Source organism: Haliaeetus leucocephalus, unplaced genomic scaffold (genome assembly GCF_000737465.1).
Source record: "Haliaeetus leucocephalus isolate CR32 unplaced genomic scaffold, Haliaeetus_leucocephalus-4.0 Scaffold932, whole genome shotgun sequence".
NCBI lineage: Eukaryota > Metazoa > Chordata > Aves > Accipitriformes > Accipitridae > Haliaeetus > Haliaeetus leucocephalus.
In genome coordinates, this window is record NW_010973368.1 from 11,114,482 (window position 1) to 11,137,774 (window position 23,293).

Sequence of the window (23,293 nt, forward strand, 5' to 3'; positions counted from 1 at the left end):
GGGGGGGGGGGGCGGTGTACAGGGGTGGCTTCTGTAAGAAGTTGCTGGAAACTTCCCCTGTGTTCGAGAGAGAGTGAGCCCATACCAGCCGGCTCTAAGACGGACCCGCCGCCGGCCAAGGCCGAGCCAATCAGTGATAGTGGTAACGCCTCTGTGATAACATTTTTAAGAAGGAAAAAAAGTGGGGACAGTGAGAAAATAGCCGCCAGAGAGAGAGGAGTGAGAACATGTAAGAGAAACAACCCTGCGGACACCAAGGTCAGTGCAGAAGGAGGGGGAGGAGATGCTCCAGGCGCCGGAGCGAAGATTCCCCTGCAGCCCGTGGTGAAGACCATGGTGAGGCAGGCTGTCCCCCTGCAGTCCAGGGAGGTCCACAGTGGGGCAGATATCCACCTGCAGCCCATGGAGGACCCCACGCTGGAGCAGGTGGGTTCCCAAAGGAGGCTGTGACCCCGTGGGAACCCTGCGCTGGAGGAGGTTCCTGGCAGGACCTGCGGATCTGTGGAGAGAGGAGCCCACGGAGCAGGTTTTCTGGCAGGACTTGTGACCCCGTGGGGGACCCACACTGGAGCACACTGCTCCAGAAGGACTGCACACCGTGGAAAGGACCCATGCTGGAGCAGTTCGTGAAGAACTGCAGCCCATGGGAATGGCCCATGTTGGAGAAAGTTCGTGGAGGACTGTCTCCCGTGGGTGGGACCCCACGCTGGAGTAGGGGAAGAGTGTGATGAGCCCTAACCCTGAGGAGGTGAAGTGGCAGAAAATAACGTGTGATGACCGTAAACCCCATCCTTGTCCCCCTTGTGCCGCTGGGGGGGGCTTGGTGGAGAAATCCGGGAGTGAAGTTGTGCCCGGGAAGAAGGGAGGGGTGGAGGGAAGGTGTTCTGAGATTTCGTTTTATTTCTCATTTACCTTACTCTGGCTGATTTGTAATAAATTGAGCTAATTTTCCCTAAACTGAGTCTGTTTTGCCCATGACGGTAATTAGTGAACGATCTCTCCTGTCCTTATCTCGACCCGCAAGCTTTTTTGTTATATTTTTCTCTCCCCTCTCCAGCTGAGGATGGGGGAGTGATAGAACGGCTTTGGTGGGCACCTGGCGTCCAGCCAGGGTCAACCCATCACAGTCTTTTTGGTGGAGAATTATCAAATGACATGCATTTTTTTCCCTACAACTGCGTTCTGTTTCATCCAGTATACAGAAGCAATACTGCTCATATAACGAACAGTTCTTTTCAAGAAGTTCTTTACCTGCCTCATCGCACCCTAAGGAATCATCACATCCTAAGGAATCATCCTTGCTGCCTTTACAGAATTATTCTCAGTAAGAGCTTTTATAAAATAAGTTTTCACAACATATCTCAAGAATGGCAAATAGAGTCAGAATAGGTTACTGTAAAAATATCTTTCCATTTTTGGAGACAAATGTGAGGATATCCAGGACAATCTTTTTCAAGATGCTCAGTATTATATCACATTCCCCAACTTTAATTGTAGTTATGATATCTCAAGTATATCTAAGTCAGACTCAATAGTCTGGGCATCAAGAAATGGATAACCACAGATGTAAAAAGATTACTTTAGTAAAACAGGCATGGACCATAAATCCTGTTGTGATGTACAGACACAAGGGATCTGAATCAAGGTTGTACAGACCACAATATTGTGACCACAGTAATACTGTTGCATATGCACAATTTCAATGTTATTCACCTAATTTTCCAATACTGGATTTTAACTTAATTTTAGTGTCTGAAAAACAGACCCCTACAACTGAGAACACTGGTTTAAAAAAAGATTGCTTCCAAAAGTAGTATTTACAACTTTTTAAGGCATTACTTCTCAAAAAATGCAGGTAACACTTCTGCATTCTACTAACACGCAACAAAAACAGTGGGGAGAATGGCCTTAGCTTGCATTTCTCAACTGCTTAAGGCAGCAGCCCTCATTTTCACCCATTTTCAGCTGGAGCTTGACATTGAACTTCCTTGTGCCTCTCTGAAAAGCCCAGTCTAGAACATTAAACAGAAGTTCCCTTAAATTCCTGGGAAACAGTAGTTTTATCAGAAATGTTGGAGAACATTAAGTTAAGCTAAATTAAAATAAACAAAAAGCCCTAGATTTTAACACTTGGCTACCTGTATCTTTAATCACACTTTATAAAAACATACAATAATGCATCAAGTGGCTGAATGCTAGCAGTGTATTAACACCTACTACAGCTTTACATACAGCATAAGATAAAATCATCTCGTAAGTGTAATAGCTGTAAGGAAATCTCTAGAAACTATACTAGTGTTACCATAAAAGAATTTGCAACACAGAGCTTTACCATGGTACAAATTGTTTCTTCAGAAATCTGAAAGGGACCGACAGAATGATGAGGATTCTCAGCAGTTTTGATGAGAATAAATCTTAAGCAGTACTATTTTAATCAAATGACTCATGATATATTCAACACCAGAATCTCTGATATCGCCATGAGAAATCTCCTTAAAAGACAACACTGCAAAAGCAATTCATTTGAGTGGCAGCAAGGACAAGGTACATAAGCTAATTGCAAGAATACCCTTACCTGATAATCTTATTTCAGAAAAGCTTTTTTAATTTCTCGAAGCTACATCTTAATGTTCATTCTCATAAAACCTGATGCACATCTCAACTACTTCCAAGGCAGAAATACTTAGCCAGCAATATAGCCCCCATAAAGAAACATGCACAAAGTCACCAAATATTCATCTGCAAAATTCATTCAAAATATTTTAAATTATGGAAGAACTGAAATACTATACAATACATAGTATATATATATATACATACACATACAGAAACTATGTTAGACTGACCTTGCAGTTTATTAAGAGAAATAAAATAAAAATTTAAAGTTAAAGAAAAAAAGCAATTATTAGTTGCAGATTGATATAGATATCAGGCGTGTAAGATGAATAAGAGATTTCATACCAGCAATTTATACCAAATTTCCACTTAATTTGCAAGGGAGAAAAAAAATAATTGGGGGTTAAAACTTTCCTTTCACCACTGCCTTTTTCACTGTCATGGTTTAAGCCCAGCCAGCAACGAAGCACCACACAGCCACGTGCTCACTCTCCCCACGTCGGGATGGGGGACAGAATCAGAAGAGTAAAAGTGAGAAAACTCATGGGTTGAGACAAAGACAGTTTAATAGGTAAAGCAAAAACCACTCATGCAAGCAAAACAAAACAAGGAATTCATTCACTACTTCCCATCAGTAGGCAGGTGTTCAGCCATCTCCAGGACAGCAGGACTCCATCAACATAATTATTATTTGGGAAGACAAATGCTGTAACTCTGAACGTCCCCCCATTCCTTCTTCTCCCCTCAGCTTTATATACTGAGCATGACGTCATATGGTCTGGAATACCCCTGTGGTCAGTTGGGGTCAGCTGTCCCAGCTGTGTCCCCTCCCAGCTTCTTGTGCACCCCCAGCCTACTCACTGGTGGGGTGGTGCAAGAAGCAGAAAATGCCTTGACTCTGTGTAAGCACTGCTCAGCAATAACTAAAATATCCCTGTATTATCAACACTGTTTTCAGCACAAATCCAAAACACAGTCCCATACTAGCTACTATGAAAAAAATTAACTCTCCCCAAGCCAAAACCACCAAATTCATAGTAATATACATCATTGTAAGTAATAATTCAGCAAGTCATTAGAATATTCTGAAGTACACAGTTGCTGAAAGACAATCAATTAAAAATACAAAGTATTCTTTGCTTCTTTAGTCTTTCTGTATAAATGCAAGCACATTAAGCCATTGCATCGTGCCAGCTAATTCTTATAGTGAAAAAGGCAAGCAATTATTATTGTTTATAGCACACAGGATGGTTTATGCAAACTTCTAAATCCATCAAAACTTGACATTTGTATACAGACAGTTTTAAAGCAATGTTTTCATGCATTAACATAAGCTACACCTCTTTCTTAAATTACTTCTTTACTGTCAGCGTAAGAATAATCATGAGACCACAATAGGAAAAGACTCAGAGGTACAAAATATTTAATGAGTTGAATAAATTTCACTGTATTCCTGCACGATATATGCCTAATGACCTCCTTCCTCTGTACTTTTTATTGTTAAAATAGTCTTAGATTTACTCTTCCTAAAGAATTTGGAGGCAGAACGGTCACTGTGCAGATATCTGTCCATACAAATTAAAATTTGGGATGTGGCAAAGTCAGAAAGGCATACAGGTCTAGCAGACAAAAACAACAAAAAAAAAATCACCAAGCCAAGACTTAACTATGATCAAATAATAGCATTCTGAATAAACATTTCCAATTTTTATTGTCCACCACCAAACTGTCAGAGATGAGGCATTCTCTGTCATCTTTCCTTAAATACCAGATAGGCAAGAATCTTTAATGGTCTTTTTTCAGTATCATTGTTTCCCCAAGAACAAGTTCCCTGTCCCACTAAACAAGTGAGTGAGAGATGATAAATAAGAAAGGCAGAAAGTGACAGGAGAGGGTAAGCTGCATCTTAAAATGTACCTTCTATCAGCATTTTGCTTTTTTACCTTTAGCTTTTTAAAAACATACATGTTATTACAGTAAATAGGCATGGCAGGCAATAAATGCCTACCTTTTTTTCATTAAGGAAAGTAAGTTTTTAGAAGGCTCTCTTATGTAAGACAATCTACCACTAGATGAGCATGCCATTCATTTTTAATTATTAAAAAATTACAGTAAATTATTTTCTGCAAAATTGCTTTGAAGGCATTGCATAGTGCTGAAGTCAGATAAAGTCAGAACAATTAACTAATAGCTGCCTGGATCATCATCTTACTTCCTTCTTAAGCATAAGATTGCATTTGCTATGCTCTCCAGTTATACTGAACCAATTCTGACATTAGTTCCAGTAAGAATCTTTGCTACTGATCCGCAATTTAATGTCCAGATTCTTTCAGAATTCTCTGATGGATAAATGGGACAAATTTCTCCAAGTTCCAGGTTCTTAGATTGAAAATAGTCCCCTCTCTTCAGTCTGCTCTTCATACATAAAAATAATTCCCTATTTCCAAACTCCATCTCTGATTCACTATCCACCTTCCATTCAGTATTCATCATAGATGTCCTGAGCAGAAACTGAAATAAAATATTAGTTGGAGTTTGGAATTATTTTTAGACACTCCCTAATTTTGGCTCACTCTCCTGAGCATAGTAACCCCACTTCTTTCTTCCTCCTCCTTTTATGAGAAAAGAATACTTTATGTTTTCTTCAATATGCTTTGAAAGATCTAATTCAGTCTTAACTTTATCGGAATACTTTCTGACCTCTTAGATGGAACTTCATTACACTTTCTTGTATAACAAGATTTTTGAGGTGATTATTTAAATCTGACATTCACCCTACCAATTTTCTTCCTTTCATATGAATATACACTTCAGATTCTAAGTATCTTCAACATATACAGAGAATATCCTTCCCATATAAGCACTTAATTCCAAAAGATCATGTATAAAATATTGTCTTTTATATACGGCAGTTATATTTTTGTTTCTAATTATTTTTTGTCTTCATTAGTGGACTGTAGTTCAAGCAGTAGAACAGATTACTGGGGCACATGCTCAGGAACCACTTGTATTGTCTCTTCTTAAGCATAGTTGAAAGATTGAACAAAAGTGGCATTTATTAAAATCAGAAGAAGCAACAGTTGAGTAGAAAAAAAGAATAATCTATGTGTAGAAGAATGTATGACCCAGAATACACTCTACATGAATAACGTTTTTATTTTAAAAACACATTTACAAAGAATGAAGCCAAGTGGGCGTACATAAACCAACACAGCCACCTTCTCTTGTTGTTCCCTTTGTGACTTTGGGAAGCAATTAGATTACTTTGCTATAAAGTAACCTTGTTCTATAGAATAGAAACTAGCTTTCTATGTCACAGGAAAAAAAGCTTTAACTAGATAGGAGACAGACAGAAACATGAATTCAGTAGACAGGAAATCTGAAAATTCCAAATTAGCAAGGCTATACAGTAACAGCAGGAGAAAAGGACTTAAGCAAAAACAAAAACAGACTGGAATTTCAGAAAATATATACCGAGTAGAACATGGGCAAGTCAGAGAAGTCAAGTAAGCAACAATTTGCTCTCAGAGCAACAAGTACATTATTAATAGGTTTATTAACAGTGGCATACTGTCATGTATTTTGGTTTACTGATGTAAAGTGTGACTGATTTCTTCAGTGGGGAAGTTTATGCCATTAATAGCTCCTTAATGCAATGTAAAAGGATCCAACTTGGATTAAAGGCTACTAACTCAGATTTTTTTTCTTCCTTGTCTTTTCCTGTGAGACTCAGGTCACAAGAGGAATGTGTATACTATGATACTCTTTCAACACCAAAAAGCAAACCATAACAAGCATGCTTCCAACTGAGAGTGTGTGTACAAGAACAAACCAGACAAACAAATGCAAGAAAGAAATGCAAATTAAAGAAAATAATAAGTATGAAATTATGCTAAGCCATACCATGAAGAAAATGTTACCAAAAAAAAAAACCCACTTCCACAGGAGAAACATCAGTACACAAGGATACTATTTCTAGTAATCTTAAAGTTTATCTTATTTTTTAAAAAGACTTAAAAATGAAGATTTAAATAAACCTGCACTGCTGTTACCTGAAAAAAAGCACCACCAAGTCTATACGAAACTACCAGAATTACATATACTTAAGCAAGGTATCATTTAATTTTACATATTTTGAGTATCTTCTTTAGTTATTCCAGTTGCTTCATAGCAGACTATATTTAAAATACTATAATTAGTTAGAATAGCATCTACAGTCATCACTTCATATGGCTGTGAGGTTTTGGTATATTCTGCCTTGCATTACTGTAGATCATTTAAGTATCAGATAGTTTGAAAACACTTTGCATGCTGCCTAACTCCACAGTGAAGAATTGTAAAACAGCATCACAGCTTTTATTTAGCATTAGCTCTATTACAGTACTATCAGTAATACCTAAAAGCTCACACCAGGATAAGGCTTTCACTGCCAGAGTAAAGATAGCTCTTGCCTAAAAATACACAGCAACATGTGAACAGAAGCCATCAGATGCCCTCTTCCTCCTTTTTCTTTAAATTGCTCCCAAAAAAGCAATAGTATGCCTTTTGCCTCTGTGAATCAATTTCTCTAAGACAACCTCAACCCCCAACCCTATCTTCAGCTTCACAGAACTTACTACTGTAAAAGAACAGAGAAGTTCTCAAAATTGTCAGAAAAAAAAAACCAAAACAAAAAACCCCCACGGTTCTCTCTTATCATCCTGCCCATAATTTGGGGGCAAGTCACTAATGGAGATACGATGGTTGTTTGGGGAAGCCTCCAGGTTCCAGCAATCACCCTGCCTTCCCCACAGACCCTGATTAAAAACAAATGAAAAAAGGAAAGAAAAACAAAAAACAACAAAACACCCACACACACACCCCCCACTTGAAAATACTTGAATTACTTCAGATTTCTGAAATAATGAAATTACTTTTTTTTTTCTGGCTGAAAGGTAAAAGGCATCTAATAAGCACCTGCAACTTGCAACCTAGCCAACAGACAGTTACTCTTTAGAGGGATGTCATCTAGCTTCACCATAATTACATTGCCAAGTATACATAGAAGAAAATATCTTCCTTTCTTATTCTAATAGAATAAAAACTACAGAACAAGATAATTCAGACTCTTGCTTATCAATACGGAAGGCATGCAAATATCTTCTGAACTTTTTCCTCATTTTTTGTGAGAGCAGTCCTAAGGACGACAACTGAAATGCAGACGAGTAGTTTTGTACAAGAGAGCAAAAGTCCTAAATGAGGCCTTACTCTTGTACACTATCATTTAAGACAAGTCTGCAATACAAGCCTGCTATTCCAAATATTTTTGACGTTATTGTGATTATAGACAGTTTTCTTTATGCTTCTTCTCATTCCCCCAAGTAAACACATATTCTGGTACAAAGAACTGAGAAGTCAGCTTGGTCATACTCGCTCATCAAACCTCAATTCAATTATGAGAACAAGAAGTTGCAGGCCTAAACAGGGCCCTACAACTCATGACACAACACACTTAAGATCTTGTAGCAAAGTTTGCATGCAAACAGGTGGTTAGAGTCTTATGAAGTTTTTGAAAAAAGGTCTCTCTGCTATGGAAGTCATGGAGAAAAAAACAAGGTACATCACACAGGAAAAACATACAGTAAGACAGCTAAATAACTGAATGCTTAGCCCCAGACTTTTGACATGCAGCAGATACCGCAAGGTCTACAGCATTTAAGTTGGTTTTCCATACTTAAGATGGAGTGCTTGCAGAGTAATTCTTGTTATTGACAAGGTAGTTCTAGAACCTCCTAAAAACTAAGTTTTTACAAAGGGGGTTGAATGTTATTAAACTAACAGCACCAGAGTCAATTTGTACAAGTTTTCTGTGGTTCTGTAACAGTAGGCCCAATACTCACAAAAATTTGTTTCACAGTATAACGTTTCATGATCATCTTAGCCAAATGGCCAATATCTTGCTTCAGTTTCTGTTCTGCTCTTTCATGTCAATGAAAAGGACACAGCAACTCTTCTGACCGTAACAATTAGAAGTACACGGAAGTGAAGGTGGTGGTGTGTTCAAAGCTGCATCAAAATCTTGTTGGATGATATTTACAGAAGAAACACCTTAGCACAGGTGTATCCTATCGTGAAATAATGTTCTTTCAGAAACCTCCTGTAAGAATGAGAGGGATTTTTGCTTATTGCAATCCCCAGAATGCTTCTCAAGCTAGGAAATTAAACATCCTTAGCAAGAACATCTAGGAAGGCTGCAGAATCTCTACTACTGAAGGCTTTTAAAAAAGAATCATTGTCAGGGGTGATGCAGGTGTAACTGACACTGTCTTGGGCCAAGTGATTAGAGGACTTCAAGTCCATTCCAGTACTGTTTTCAGCAATTCCATGTTACTGCAAACACTGACAATTCACAGATGGTCACTTCCCCAAAAACAAACAGAACTAGCTCCATTCTGATCAGGTCATTTGCATTTAACACTGTCCAGTAATTGGCAAGCAACAACCTCTGACATACCTAGTGCACTAGTCATAACTGTGATACACTTAAGACTGAATAAAGCTTTTTGACTGCCCTGATGATTTAGATTTCCGAAGCAAGAACCTCAGCCTATGACTGAAATTACGTATTAAAAAAGCGCAACTAGCATTTCCTTCATATAAAAAAAATACTACTCTTCCTACAAATGCCATTCCAGGATACCCAAGGTATCCTTGGATTCCTAAAGTTTGCAGGAATCTTTTAGTCAGTTCTTGAAATAGTTTGAAGTCTACCAAGACAGATGTTTCTGGAGCAATGTGACTCCTAGAGCAGGATGAAGACAGACAAGCACACTTCCTCAGCTTTTTTTTTTTTTTCCTTCACAAATACACACTGTCAATCCCATTGTCAACCCACTGAAGAAGCCTTTTCTGAAAGGGGTCACTAATCAAAATTACCCTGTTAACCTGAGTGAATAGGATTGCTTTGCATTATGAGCTTAAGGACTACCTCCTATGATTAAGAGTATCCCAGGCCAAAAGAAATTATCTGTTCATGAAGAAGAGAGGACATGGAAGGTAGCAATGAATGACAGACAACAGTTTAACAGCAGCAAAAGGGGTATTTGAGAGTTACTGCCTAAAGACAGTAGGAGGAGGCTACTACTAGTCTTAACTTGAAGACTGACACTCAAAAAACCACCAAAACTTACTTTGTATTCCAAATGCAACAGTTGTAATATTAAGGTGATCTCAGACTAACGGCAGTGGCAAGGAAAAAGGAAAAAATTCAGGCATGGGACTAGTTTTCATATATACACAGACACACACATGTACAATTAAAAACCCAACCAATGTTTCCATCAGCAAGAGAGAAAGACATCCTCACATAAATGCACAATTGTAAGTAATTTCATTTTTGTCAACCCCACTCAGACTAATACTGGCCACTTTAGAACAGCATAGCTGCTTCTACCTATGAATATGCAACATATATCTATGAATATTAAAGCCTACTTGCTTCTACCACTAACTACTGAAATTTAACAGCAAGGGTTGAATTTTTAAGCCTGTTAAATTTAAATTTTAAAAAAATTACTTCAGAAACAGAAAAAAAATACACCCTCAAGTGATTTAATGGCTTAATGAATTTATGAAATAATCTGTATGACAGCTACATGTGAAAATCAAAACCCTTTGCTCTTTTTAGTGATGTAGCAGCTTGTGCAACTACAGCCTCACTGCTAGCCAGTAATGGCTGGTAACACCCAAAATTTAATATCATAACTAACTTATAACTTCTACAGACCTTGATGATAGTCCATCTTCATGATTATCCCAATCTACTCAACACTGCATCTGATGTTAATACTGACAAAAAAATGCGTAAACACACTAAGAATTATAAGAGTAATTACTTTTAGTCTGTGTACAGGCCTGTGTGTGTGTGTCCCTTTAACAAAGGAGAGACAAAGCTCTTTTGTTGGCTACAGTCAGCAATCCTACAACATACCAATCTCCAACATTGTGCTGAAATCCACTATACAACAGTGAAAATTTTCCATCTTAAAAATTACTGGTATTTGAATAGGGCAACTCTAAAACATACAGTTAAAGAGTGGAGCATCCTCTTCATTAATGTACTAACATTACTGTTTTTTTCCAGAAATTAATGAAAACATAGTCTGAAAATTTAATGAAATTATCAAGATCATGCTTTAACTTAGATCATACTTTTCACAAACTGTATTAAATTGTCACAAATCTCAAGCCATTTGTTTTCCATTTTTTTGAAAAAGTGCATCTTCAAAAGTGTTGTAAGCTAGAACGTGACCTCCAATTTTGCACAATATTTGTGAGTAAAAAAGTGAAGAAAATTAGGGTATGCATACAGAAGTGATATATCTTCCTAAAGAATATTACAATCACCAAAACCTCAGCTAGAAAACAAAAATATAGTGCATCTTACCCCCTGTTCCAAGAACTTTCAGGAGTTCAAAGTTTTCAATGCCAACTTTCTCTGCATGGCCTGTCAAATTTGCTGAAGGAAAAAAAATATCCAGTCAGATATGTAGTACACTGAAACATCATTCTGACATATTAATACAGCTTCAGTAAAAATAAGTTAGCAGATGAACAAAATAAGCAACACTAAAAGGACATTCCAGTTGCATACTGTATTCTTTTAACTTGAAAAGCAAGGGAGAGCAATTTTCCTTCTGCCATCGGTGTTCCTGGATGTATAAAACCACAGAATAATAACTGAAGCCCATCTAGCTTATATACACATCTTTCATCCTATCACTAGGCACCTCTGAAAGAGTCTAGTTCCACCTTGTCTGTAATCTCTATTTGCATAGTTACAGACAGCAATCAGGTCATTCCTTAGCCCTAGCACCCTGAATACTCTCATGTTCTTGGATTATATGGCACTTGGGATGACTTAAACAGAACTCCAATAACTATTCATGCATTTAACATAGGATTACTAAACCTATAAACACTCTCCACTACTATCGAGTGGAAAAGACCTTGAGTCTACACAACCAACAAGTCTGGAAAAATCTAAGTTGCTACAAAGCTATTTCATTTGTTGGGGAGTTTGGGAGAGAAGATTCTACCTTTATACAAATTTATAGCACTTCGAGTATTCTTTTTGTCTAACAGACATTTTTCTAAATAGGTAAGTGAAGAGCCCTATTTAAAAAACGAATTGTGGTGAGTTACTTTGCTGTTGGGTAGGGGTTTGGTTTTTTTTCTCTTATAAGCTGCTACAAGAAAGCCTTAAGCAGTTCCATTTTTTCCATCTTTCATTCCTATCATAATATTATCCATCCATTTGCATCAGTATGACTGCAGGCCATTCAGCAAAGCTGCTCATTGAAATGATCCAGGTTAAAAGCAGCAAGGCAAAAAAGAAACTAAGTTTGACTATTCCTAACCAAGTTCAGTTCCCTGATCCACTTTAACAAGCAGCTACATAAGCAGTTTTACTAGCACAATTAAGGATGCAGCATCAAGTAGCAGAGGCTGCATAAGCTGGCATGGCTGCTAAGAGAATGCCTCTCAAAGAGCAACCTGAAGCCAAACTGTATGTTTAAAAGCTGGTATTAAAAGAAAAAAGAAAAAAAAAAAAAAAAGGCTTAAAAGATGTGCAAGAAGCTTTCAGGAGCCATACAACAGATTTCAAGTACAAACATCTCTTAACCAAAAGAGGAAAACTCTTTGATAGGAGATGCTGAAATTAACTTAATATGTTCAACAGCAATTCTCATTTGGTTTGATATTTCTAAGAAACTTTATCAAGACAGTGTGCTTTCTGAATTAATTATGAAAACGTATAGTTAATGTCCACTCACTGAACTGCAGTAACTCAACAACTCAAAACAAGCAGAAAACTGAAAGCTTCAGAAAGATCTCTCTCCACAAAGGAGGAACAAGTATAAAAAATCCAAACAATAAATAAATGAAAGAGCAAATTTGTGGCTTATTCCAAGTCCTAGGAATCTGTACACACACACAAAATGCATCTAGTTGGGATAGGGTAACAGTGCTCTCATGCAAGGTACTGATTAAATCTCATCTAAAATATTATTTTCAATTCTTATCATTCATCTTTGCAAGGGATTAATCCCACTTGGAATAAGTGCAGAGAGACCACTTGAAACTACTGGGAGATTAGAAAGTTTAAAAGAGCTTTCAGAATTTTTTTCTTGTACAAACAGAAGTACACAGGACAATGATTTTTACAAATCCAAGGGAATCTACAAGCTATCCTAATATTACACATAAAAAACCCCAACACACAGCACAGTGAAATTATTAGAGAAATAATACTTTTGTGATCAGTTCTATTTTAATAACATGTACTAGGCAATACAGTACCATAATCACTAACAAATCAATGAGGCAATATGTACTACATGAGTTGAACTGAAGCTTGCTGTACTATTTTCACTGCAAACAGAACAAATACTGTTGCTAGTGCTACACTGCAGTCATTGCTTAAGGAAGATGCACTCATGAGCCAAGAAAGGAGTAGTAGCAGGTAAAGCAAATCTAGACTCATTTAGTGTCTGTATAATTACAGTACATCGTTTCATAGTCAGAAAGCAGTCTGTCTTGAAGCAACTTAATATTACATATTACTCTTCTTAACAAGAACTAAGAAAGGTACTCAATGTATACAGTTTCAAAACAGTGTCTTTCCTGTCAAGGACAACAGGAGTCAGGGACTATCCTAAAGAGACCTGGACTAGAGTGTCCATGGTTTTAATGAAGCAGTGGATGTCACTGAAGAGATTCAGGACATAGAACTTCTCTGGATACCAGCTAGGTAAGTGCTGAACTGAGTGGGAAGAAATATTTCACTGAGAAATCCACTGATTTGGATCTTCTGTTATGGAGTACTCCAGAAAGGTTTTACCATCTCACATCCTTTAACAGCTGTCAGCAGGCAGCTTTTCAGTTAAACACCCTTGTAGAAAGCAAAACAGTCACTTAATCCTGCCATATTCTTGAAACGGAATAGGAAGACTGAGAGAGTAGAACACAAAGAAAATGCTGCTTCTCCAATAACAGGCTGATGATTTGTAGTGCTGGCTATAGTCCTAAAAAGAGATCAAGTCCTAAACTCAATTCATTAATCTAAACTGTACCATAAACTCAATTTAACTTGTATTCCACATTCAGTAATATCAGTAAAACCTTTCCCACTTTAATGAGGTTACACAGTAAAAAGCTGAGTGACTCCTAGTGATACCTTTGAAACAACTACATAATAATTCAATGTGAGTCGTAATTTTGCACTATCCACTTAATTCCACTTTTACTTCCATTTAGGATGTTTAACTGCCTTATCTTTAACAAAAAAATTAAATGTCTTGAAGGTTATTGTAATATTATTTTCATAGTAAAAGGCAAAAACTACATCAGAAATAATATGATCACTATAAAATAAGTCCTACCTCATTCTTTTTGCATTATATTGAGGGAAAAAAAGTCATCCCACAAGATCAGATAGCTAAAAGGTGCTGCACAACACATAAAGGTATGATATGACACTTGAGACATACAAACTTTCTCTCAGAATTACTCCCTATAAAGCAAGAAGTAGAATTATCCTTAATAAAAATAAAAAATAACAAACCTTCAAAGCTCAAAAAAAAAGATTAACAATTCCCAGAAAGTGCTTCTCCCAATGTTGCCACGGCTGGCAACGGCTTGCTCCAACAGCCTCAGTTGCTGCACTCAGTCCATCTCTGAAGTCATACCCCAAGAAAAGCAAGCTGAAGAGCTGGTGTCTGTGCCACGTTCTTTCCGATGACATTGCTAGAGCAGTTCGTCTTCATCTGCTGAAATCAGGCACAGCACTTCTTGACATTCTAGATGAGACGAGATGCAGTTTCTCCAGAATGAAAGTCATCACACCAACATTTCCTTCAACTTGCTTCCAGGAGCACAAAACCCCGGAGATCAGTTAATTCTATTGACCAGTCACTCTCAGGAACCCAAATGACCACTGCTGGAGGACCCTTCGCAAGGAAGGCTTTCCACAATTACAAGATAAATGTTCCAAGTTTGAGAGGCTTTAAAGGATTGCAACAAGAAGGCTACTACTATTACCACTGACAGAACAGTGAAAGGCTTCTCCCACCTCACAGACATCACCATGCTAGGATTGGTATCAGAACCTGACCCAACAACTGCCTGTGCAACCTGCACGAAGACAACATATCTGTCAAGAGTGCAACAAGGATGTACACTCTAGCAACTAGCTAGCAGTATTTCTAGTAAATAGTACCATAGTATTTTAGTGTATGCAAAGATGCCGTTCAGAAACAGCGGCTTTAGGAAACCTCTTAGGTTAAGAATTGAGTGCAAAGAAAGCAGTTTTGGAAAGAGAAAATTTACTTCTCCATGCCCTTTTTCTTCAAGTCTGTTGACACATCAGCTGAGGAGTACCAAGGAAGGAAACTAAGCTTGGACAGGAAGAAAGTACTGTTCAAGTTAACAGAATGAGACTTTCTCCACAAATGATCTGAAGCTACACATGACACAGCAGTATAAAGGATGGTGGTACATCATGAAGAAAAGCAGCAAGCTGACTGCACCTTCTAGGAGACAAGCTAACTGCTTAGGCACACAAGTAGGAAAAGCTTCCATTTACTGATTTTCTACTGTAGTCCACAGTCATCAGCATTGGACCAACATGGTAAGAAGGAGTATGCAGCTGAGGGCAACAGTGAGATACAACAGATCAACCCAGAAACAAAGACTAAAGGGAAAGACCAAGACATCGTGGTATCCATAAAAACAAAGATGAAATAGTGGTACTGGTCACAATTATCACCTCTTAAAGCAAAAATAAAGCAAATATCTTGAAATATTCTCACTACAAAGACAAACCTGCCCACGCAGGGACACCAATGCATGGAGGTCAGTACTGCCGTTCTCAGCCCCCTGGAGGTAGGACAGTCTGTTTAACTCTAGTAACCAGAACAAAGTATTTCTGCTTGATGGAGGATCTCCAGATGACATAACAGACATGACTGTCACCTGCACTATACCTGAACTTTGAGACAGTCAAGTGTGAAGTAAGAACTGTGCAAGCTGGTACTGTGTCATGACTCTATTTGCTTTTAATTTAATAATAATAATTGCGTTTTAATTTCAATAATATTTCAACAGTGGTTGTTTTCAAGTTAAAACGTGCTGTGTCCTCTGTTTCTGGACTCCATTACATACAGATTTTGAAGCAGACAAAACTAGAGCTTCCTCTACTGAACTAGATCAAGCAACCCTCAAAGACAAGCTCTGCCTGAAAGCTGTGACTTGTCTCTGCTATTATCTGCAACGTGAGACCAGCTCTGCTGTTTTATTGAGCAGAACAATGAAGTTCAGACAATTTAAAGCAGAATAGAGAAAGCAAGAAGGAAAAAAGGACAGAAAACATTCTGTAATATTTCAAACTATTAGGTGTCCAATGCCTGGTACCAAGATCAACTTGATTCTAACCTGTTACTTCAGAGAATGGCCCATCTCCACTCACCTAACATCTACTTTTTTAAGTCACAGCAACAAAGAACAGATGCTGTTTTCAAAGTTACATGAACACCAACTTGAGCTCATCCCTTATTCAGAATGAAGAGTTCCTTAATTTCAAGGAAAAGCACCCAAACTAACGCATTCCTTTCTGGGGGGAAAAAAAAAACCCAAACAAACAAATAAACCCCACCCCAAAACAAAACAAAAAAAACCACAAACCCCCAAAAACACCAAAAAAACCTAAAAACATACCATGTAACAGAAACTACACAACTGTTGCTTGTTAGACACTGAAGTAAATGCACTTAGGACGTAATACTGTTTTTCTGCTATATATAAAATTATACTTTGATTGTAACTGGTTACAGCAACTGAGAACTATTTGTGAAGGGAAGTGAAAAATATTCTGCAGTCCTTGAAATGTGACAGACCATCACCAACCAGTAATTGTCAGGTCACTGAACAAGAGTACCATTTAATCAGGAAGGACAGGGAACTATCTTATAAACTGGAAAAGGAATTTAAAAACCATACCATCTCAAGAACTACCTGCATTTTTCTTAGGCCAAAAAAAGAATTTAGAGCAAAAATAAACATGCACAAAGTTCTGAACTCACATCGAAGAAGAGAAAATGCAATTCATGTTACTCTGAACTCTAGGATCACAACTAAGATAACTGGGGTGACAACTGTTCATTCTCTGTAATATTAGATGCTTAAGGAGAAGACCATCTGAACGGAAAAAAAAGTTCAAGATCTCACAAAGCTGCTGGTGCTATTCTAGAAGGTCTGGAAGCCAAAGCTTTACACAGCCAAAGATGACAAAGACCTCTGAAGTACTAGCTAAGTGGAATACAGTGTGTGGAAATTCAGCAGCGTGAAATGCTGTGGGGAATGTGATAGGAAACTATCATTACCATTACAAAAATAGACTGAAGCTGCAGAAGACCATCCCAAAGTTATCATTTGCACATCAGAAGCTGAAATAAAGATAAAAGTGCAGACATCTGAGATTAACAATCCAGACCCACAGTAGTCTGAACTGGAAAATGTTCCTTGTTAAGATCCATGTGCATTCATCAGCAGTAGCCCTTTTGCTACTATGGAGGCAATTTTGCTATGAGGTTTGTCGTTACTGTGAGATGAATCACTATGAGGTCACCAAAATTCAACCTAGAAGCACGTCCATGGTTAGTTAGAAGATTAATGTGCAGTAACACTATACATCACAAAACAGCCAAAAAAACCCAAAGCGTAATTAGGCAAGATGCTAATGAATAAAGCTGCTATAGATAATCTAATGCTGAACAGAATTGAAACAGTCAGATCAAAAGAACAGCTATCTAAAGACTGTGCATACCTTTTGAAACAAGAAATTCTATTTAAATACAAGATATGAATCACCTTTGGTCTCTATCATCAGAAATCAGCACAACACTAGAAAAAAAAATACACTTTATTGAATCACAGGCCCTTTGGATACAGCGTTAAAAGTAACAGAATGTAGATTAATTTATCAACAAAAGAAGAGCAACTGACAATTTAAATGTTGATGGAAGGTATTTACATATTAGTTCATGTAGACATTAACCAGGAAATTTAAGAATTATCTTCAGAATTATCCTCCCTCAGGTAAAGCTTTTATAACTATCTGTCCAAGCCAGCATAAAATATTTACAGACATCAACAAAAAACAGGAAGAGGAAACAATCACAATAGATCCCAGAACAAAACACTAAAACAAATAAAGTGACTGCGTGTAAGGCGAGTCCTTCATAAACCAGGTCATCTGCCTATCTACAGAATGAGTCAGAAGCAAAGAAATCTTAGCAGAGCTTGCACCTCATCATTAGGTTTGTATAATGGTTAGAGAGATAGAGAGAGAGAGAATGTTTACCTAAGATATCAAATGATGCAAAGCAATGAAGGGGATCCAACAGAAGTATTTACATGAAGAATATAGCTGCAAATCACACCCTCAGATACTCAGGCTTTCTTATATGTTTAAGCAAGTCTGGCAAGTGTTTTCTGAATTGCCTCCTGAATAAAATCCTAAAGTGCATTAAAGTGGCATGTAAGTCTCCTAACTCTTTTGTGGAATCCAGCATGAGCTTTTAAACCATCACATTTAGAATACAATGAAACAAAGCTGAACAACGGGCTGACAATTAAGACTGTGACTACCAGTCCTCATTTATATTACACGTTTTATGGAATATCGCTGAAGCAATGAGAGCAAAATGAGCAATGGTACCAGACCCTTTTACAGATCATTTTAGCCAGGTTTGTTAAATTCCAAAGCCTGGAAAAAACAAACGATTAATAGTCATTCTACTCCTTCATAATCAAAGCTTATCATAATCAAAGTTACCAGAAGATAAATAACAATAAATTCCTAGACTACAAAACATTTTTTAAAAGTATTGATTCTGAAAGAGTAAAATCCAGAGATTTAAGCTGTTTTAAGGATGATTCATAAACTTACTCTTAAAACACACTTTATACTTCCCACAGCAATATGAGAACACATATTTCTCAGTGCTCAAAAGAGAAAAGTGGAAGTAAAGGCAATCCAAGCTTTGAAATATTCAACTATTAATATCTCCCCATCTCTAAACAATAGAGAATTAGTACAGAGTCAAATAAAAAAAAAATCTTACAGAAAATACAAATTTAAAAGTATCTTTAAACTTTCATAAGAACGTTTCCTTTCAAAAATAAAAAACAGAATACTGTAGAGGTGCCAGGTGTAGCTCCATAGCAAAGGTTGAATACTCTATTTAATGCGTGATTCATCACGTTTTTTAGCCATAGGAATTTTCACAATGCCTTACAATGTAACATGACCCTTACCATTTACAAATAAATCCATTCTAGTTTAAGTTCTCATTCAAGAAGGGGTGTACCAACTACTAAGAAAAAAATTAACTCTATGCCAGCTGAAACCAGGACAAGGGGTAACTAAGAATTTGCAACATTAAACCCTTCAAGTAGTCCATGTCTTTATTGTCTGAAGCCTTTTATAGTTTCATGCTGAATTATAAGTTAAGACTATTTGACTCAAGCAGAAGTTCCAAATTCTTCTACCTCTGGAGCCCTGCAGCCCATTGCTATGTTGACTTCTGGGCTATACGTACCTTTTCGTATGTCATGTGTTACAGTCAGACAAACTGCAAACTAAAGCAAGTTCTTTAGCCCAAAGTTTGTGATAGCATTAAAATGAATCCAGTGTCCTCTTCAATATGGATTTGTCAAAAGGAGAAGAACAATGTCTTAAAGCAAAACAAACAATATATGTACAGACTATAGTCCATACATTCATGGAACATCTCTCAAGTTCCCTCCAAGATCCCATTTTGCTAATCTCTGCCTCTCGCTGGGCAAAGCAGGGAGTGCACATGCATGCTGCAAAACGGGCAACCTCCTACCTGGTCACATACACTGAAGGTTCAGGATCCTTTGATCCTTATTTTGTTTTGTCCCCAAAACAAGAGCTACAATAGAAGCTCTTGGGGGTAAATCTCAGTATTAACAGTTCTATTTCCTTCTTAGCTTCCTACATCACCAGTGTTTCCCTCTCTGCCCATATCCTTCCCTATCACACAAATTTTTCTCTAATAGGCTTTACATTTGCCATTGTTCAGTTCCACAGCATTACCAGGAAACAGAAAATGTGAAGAGGCAATGATATTCTTTTTTAACTGTAAATAATACGTAACATCTTATACAATTTCTAATCTTTTTGGAGACCTAACTCTGAGCTTAGTCTTCAAAAAATAAAAGTGCTTCCTTTACAAGATTCCAGAAACAGATAATGCAGAAAATTTCATTTTCTTATTATTTTCACTGGAGAGCTTCACTGAGAATCAGAGACCTTCACCACTTCCTACCATTTGATCTTTGGCATACTTTTTCTTCTAATTCCTGAAAAGAGAAGGTGATTCTACTGTCCCAAGAAACTCATTTCCTTCCCAAAGTGAGAAGAGAAAGATGGTGACTATTCTTCAGAGGCTGAATTGTGAGATTTCTATCAAGGAAAAAATGGTTTGTGTGACAGGAGGAAAAAAAATAAAAGTTGCTAAATATATTAGGATAAAATCATTATTAACTTAAATGTGTCCTAAAAGTCACTGCTGTGTCTAATCTGCAAAATAACCAACTGAAGGAACAACCATTGAAGCACATGCATGCTTACATTTTCCCCAGCAACAGGGACACATTCTGATTCTTTGCATCATTAAAATATACATATACAGAGTGGTGCCCAGTGTTTGTAATACAACAAGTCACACAGCATCTCACAGAGGCACTCAGGTGTTATGCACCACCGTTCCTTCCCTATCACAGACCCAATCTACATGCCTATGAAGTGATGTTTTTTCAGCAATTGCTTTCTTGGTCACACAACAGAGGAGTTTCAGGGCCCTAAGAAAATGGGCTATAGAGCTAAAATTAAGGTTGACCCTACATATCAAAGCCAGTACTGTAATTTCAAAGTCAAAGTTTAAAAGAAGTCAAACCATGGTATGATAGGGCTAACAATCAGCTGGGAGCCATGTAGAAATAGCACTGCATATGCCCTAACTGTGCATTTCAATATGCCGCAATACTTGCTTCAAGGTAACAAGAATCATCTGTTTCATTCTTGAATATACTCATTTCATCTTAAATTCAAGTTTTATAGTATGTTCACTTACTCACTTGACCGTAATCAATGCCTGTCTCTAACTTGTTTAATGTTTTTAGAACAATTCCAAGACCCAAGTAATTGCAAATGCAAAGTATAACTGTAGGTTCACCTGCATTTAGTTGAATACATAATTCTTTGTACTTTGAGTTTGTTATCAAGAGGTTCAAGCAACAACTTCCACAATATGAAAATGAGACACTCCCTTCTCAAAGAAGCCACTATTTCTACCACAGTAGTACATTCTTTTAAAGTACTGTGGAGACTGACCTCTTTTTCATTTGCCAACTGACAGCTACTTTCGATATGTAATTCTAAATCATTCAATTAGTCAGAGCTAGCAACATCAAAGAAAGAACACAGAGAGGAGGGGAATACTAGAATCTAAACAAAACTCATATTAAAAGGATATTCATGGTATAAAACCTCAGTATTTAAGAACAACGAAGATCCTCTAGCTCCAATTCTAGTTCTTGCATGTCCCCTCACCCTCCTTACCAAAATGAAGCAAAAGTAAATAATCATGCTGCACGCTTTAAAACTGTGGTGTGTTGACCCTAGCCAGCAGCTAGGTACCCACACAGCCAGACCCAATACAAAAAACTAAGAAAAATATCCACAGTATCCTATAGATTATTTGTGTATTTCTGTATCAACAGAAACTGACTGCAGTTTTTCTCCTCAAATTATCGTCTCTCCGTGCATTGTGTAGAGCCAAGTTCTGAAACAGTATCTTGATACGTCTTGCATAGTGATGACACTATTGACACCTTCAGGAGTAGGAGTCTCCCAGGAGTACATGACAGAGCAGCTCCCTCCTCCACCCTAATGCTCCAGAAATAGATGAGCCATTGCTAGAAAGCATTTTACAGAAAGCATAGTTTTCTAAATACTTAATAAGGAGAAGAGAATGAGGATGGGAGAAGCAACTGATTCCTATTAAGCTGGCTTTCAGAAGCTTAAAAACGCACAAACAAGGTTGAGAATTTTTAAATTAAAAGTATCAGTACTTCCTGAATCTACAAAGCTTTAAGATCCAGATCAAAATGAAAATTGCTTATTATGCTATATTAGACAGCTCTTTGTCTAGTTTATATGAATGTGTTTATTCCTGAAACTACCATTAAATAACTATTCCACAGGGATATGTGCTGTCTCAACTTTTATAAAAGAAATCTAGACATAGCTAAGTAAATATATAGAATAAATGTGTTCCACTTCCTTTCCCCTTACTCCTTTTTCTCCTGCACACTGAAATCTAGCAACACCCAACAAGACAAGTATGTTTTCCACCAGCTCTTTTGCTTCTTCTTGAAAGAAGGAAACTACAGTCCCTTTGGTTTCTGCGTAGCTATCAGGAAGAGTGCCTTTTTTTTTTTTTTTTTTTAAAGCTGCAGTGATAGCTACGTTCCACTGGGGCACCTCCACCGAGCCCCTAGACCCGAGTGACAGGGGAACAGAAGGCTCAAGGCAATCGAAAAGACCCAGCACCACCACTTGCCTTCCCCATAGGCCCATTAGAGAATGTCAACTACATTAACCCGGGGGAGCAGTTGTCTCAAACTTTTCCGATGAACAGCATCATATAGTTACTTTTACTTTATCACAGAGAAAAAAAGGAGAGAAAAGGAATTAAGGCCATGGGTTAATAGCACCTCCATTGTTAATAAATACAGAGAATATACATCCTGATTATGTTTTACACGCACTTCTAAACAGTAAAATCTGGATTTACTGCAGTATTCAAGTTGCCTGGAAACTTCTGAGAAGCACAGGGTCCTTATTAAAAATATGTAAGGATCTTCCCCAAAATAACAAGCTAGGACAGAGCATTTCTGCTCTGTCTTGAAAGGTCATATATATTACACATGTTGAACTACTTCTCTAGAGGGTCTTAGGGTCTTCAAGTAACTACCAAGCTACAAGAAGATTCATAGACTGAAAAGCCAGATAACTCTGTGGTTACATGTTGGCACATTCACCTCCCTAGAATTCTGGCACTTCACCGAGGTCAGAGAAAAGCTGTCACATAAAACGACATCATTTAGGACTGTAACAAACAGCCGCCCGCGCCCCCCCCCCCAGTAGTGACATAGCCATAAAAGTCAAACGCACAATTAAAAAAAAAAAAAGCTAACCCCTATCTGCTTCAAAAGCGTCAAATACCACTGAGGAAGTGGGACAGGGGAGCCAAATACTTAGCAGAAGTCCAACTGAAATACTTTTTACAGGAAAAAAAAAAAAGGGACCCCTCCCCCGCCCCCACCTCACACGCTCCTGCCCATGTCTTTCAGCTCATCCTCTTTTTTTTTTTCCCCTCACCGAGATTTCCCTACTGGTCCCGATCAACTCTCTTGAACCTCCGGCCTCAGCACTTCTTCCCCAAGTCCCGGCAGCGCGGGCCCCCTCCGCCACCCCACGCGCTTCCCGCCGCCCTCCCCTCAGGCAGGAGCGCTGCCCTCAGCGCCCCCCCGTCGACACTCCCCC

At 37.8% G+C, this 23,293-nt stretch overlaps 1 protein-coding gene across 7 annotated transcripts in view; it reads right to left on the bottom strand.

Annotated features, from left to right (window-relative positions):
* RPS6KA5 (ribosomal protein S6 kinase, 90kDa, polypeptide 5) overlaps window positions 1-23,293 on the bottom strand; it is an 82,555-nt gene that overhangs the window by 58,948 nt on the left and 314 nt on the right. For 4 of the 7 annotated variants that reach the window (XM_010583832.1, XM_010583826.1, XM_010583827.1 and 1 more), the window contains exon 2: window positions 11,042-11,113. In XM_010583832.1, the coding sequence (XP_010582134.1) occupies window positions 11,042-11,113 (72 nt within the window). Of the gene's footprint in view, window positions 1-11,041; window positions 11,114-17,479; window positions 17,570-18,373; window positions 18,393-23,128; window positions 23,174-23,293 lie in introns of those variants that run through there. The other 3 variants (XM_010583828.1, XM_010583831.1, XM_010583829.1) reach the window with 3 other exon arrangements.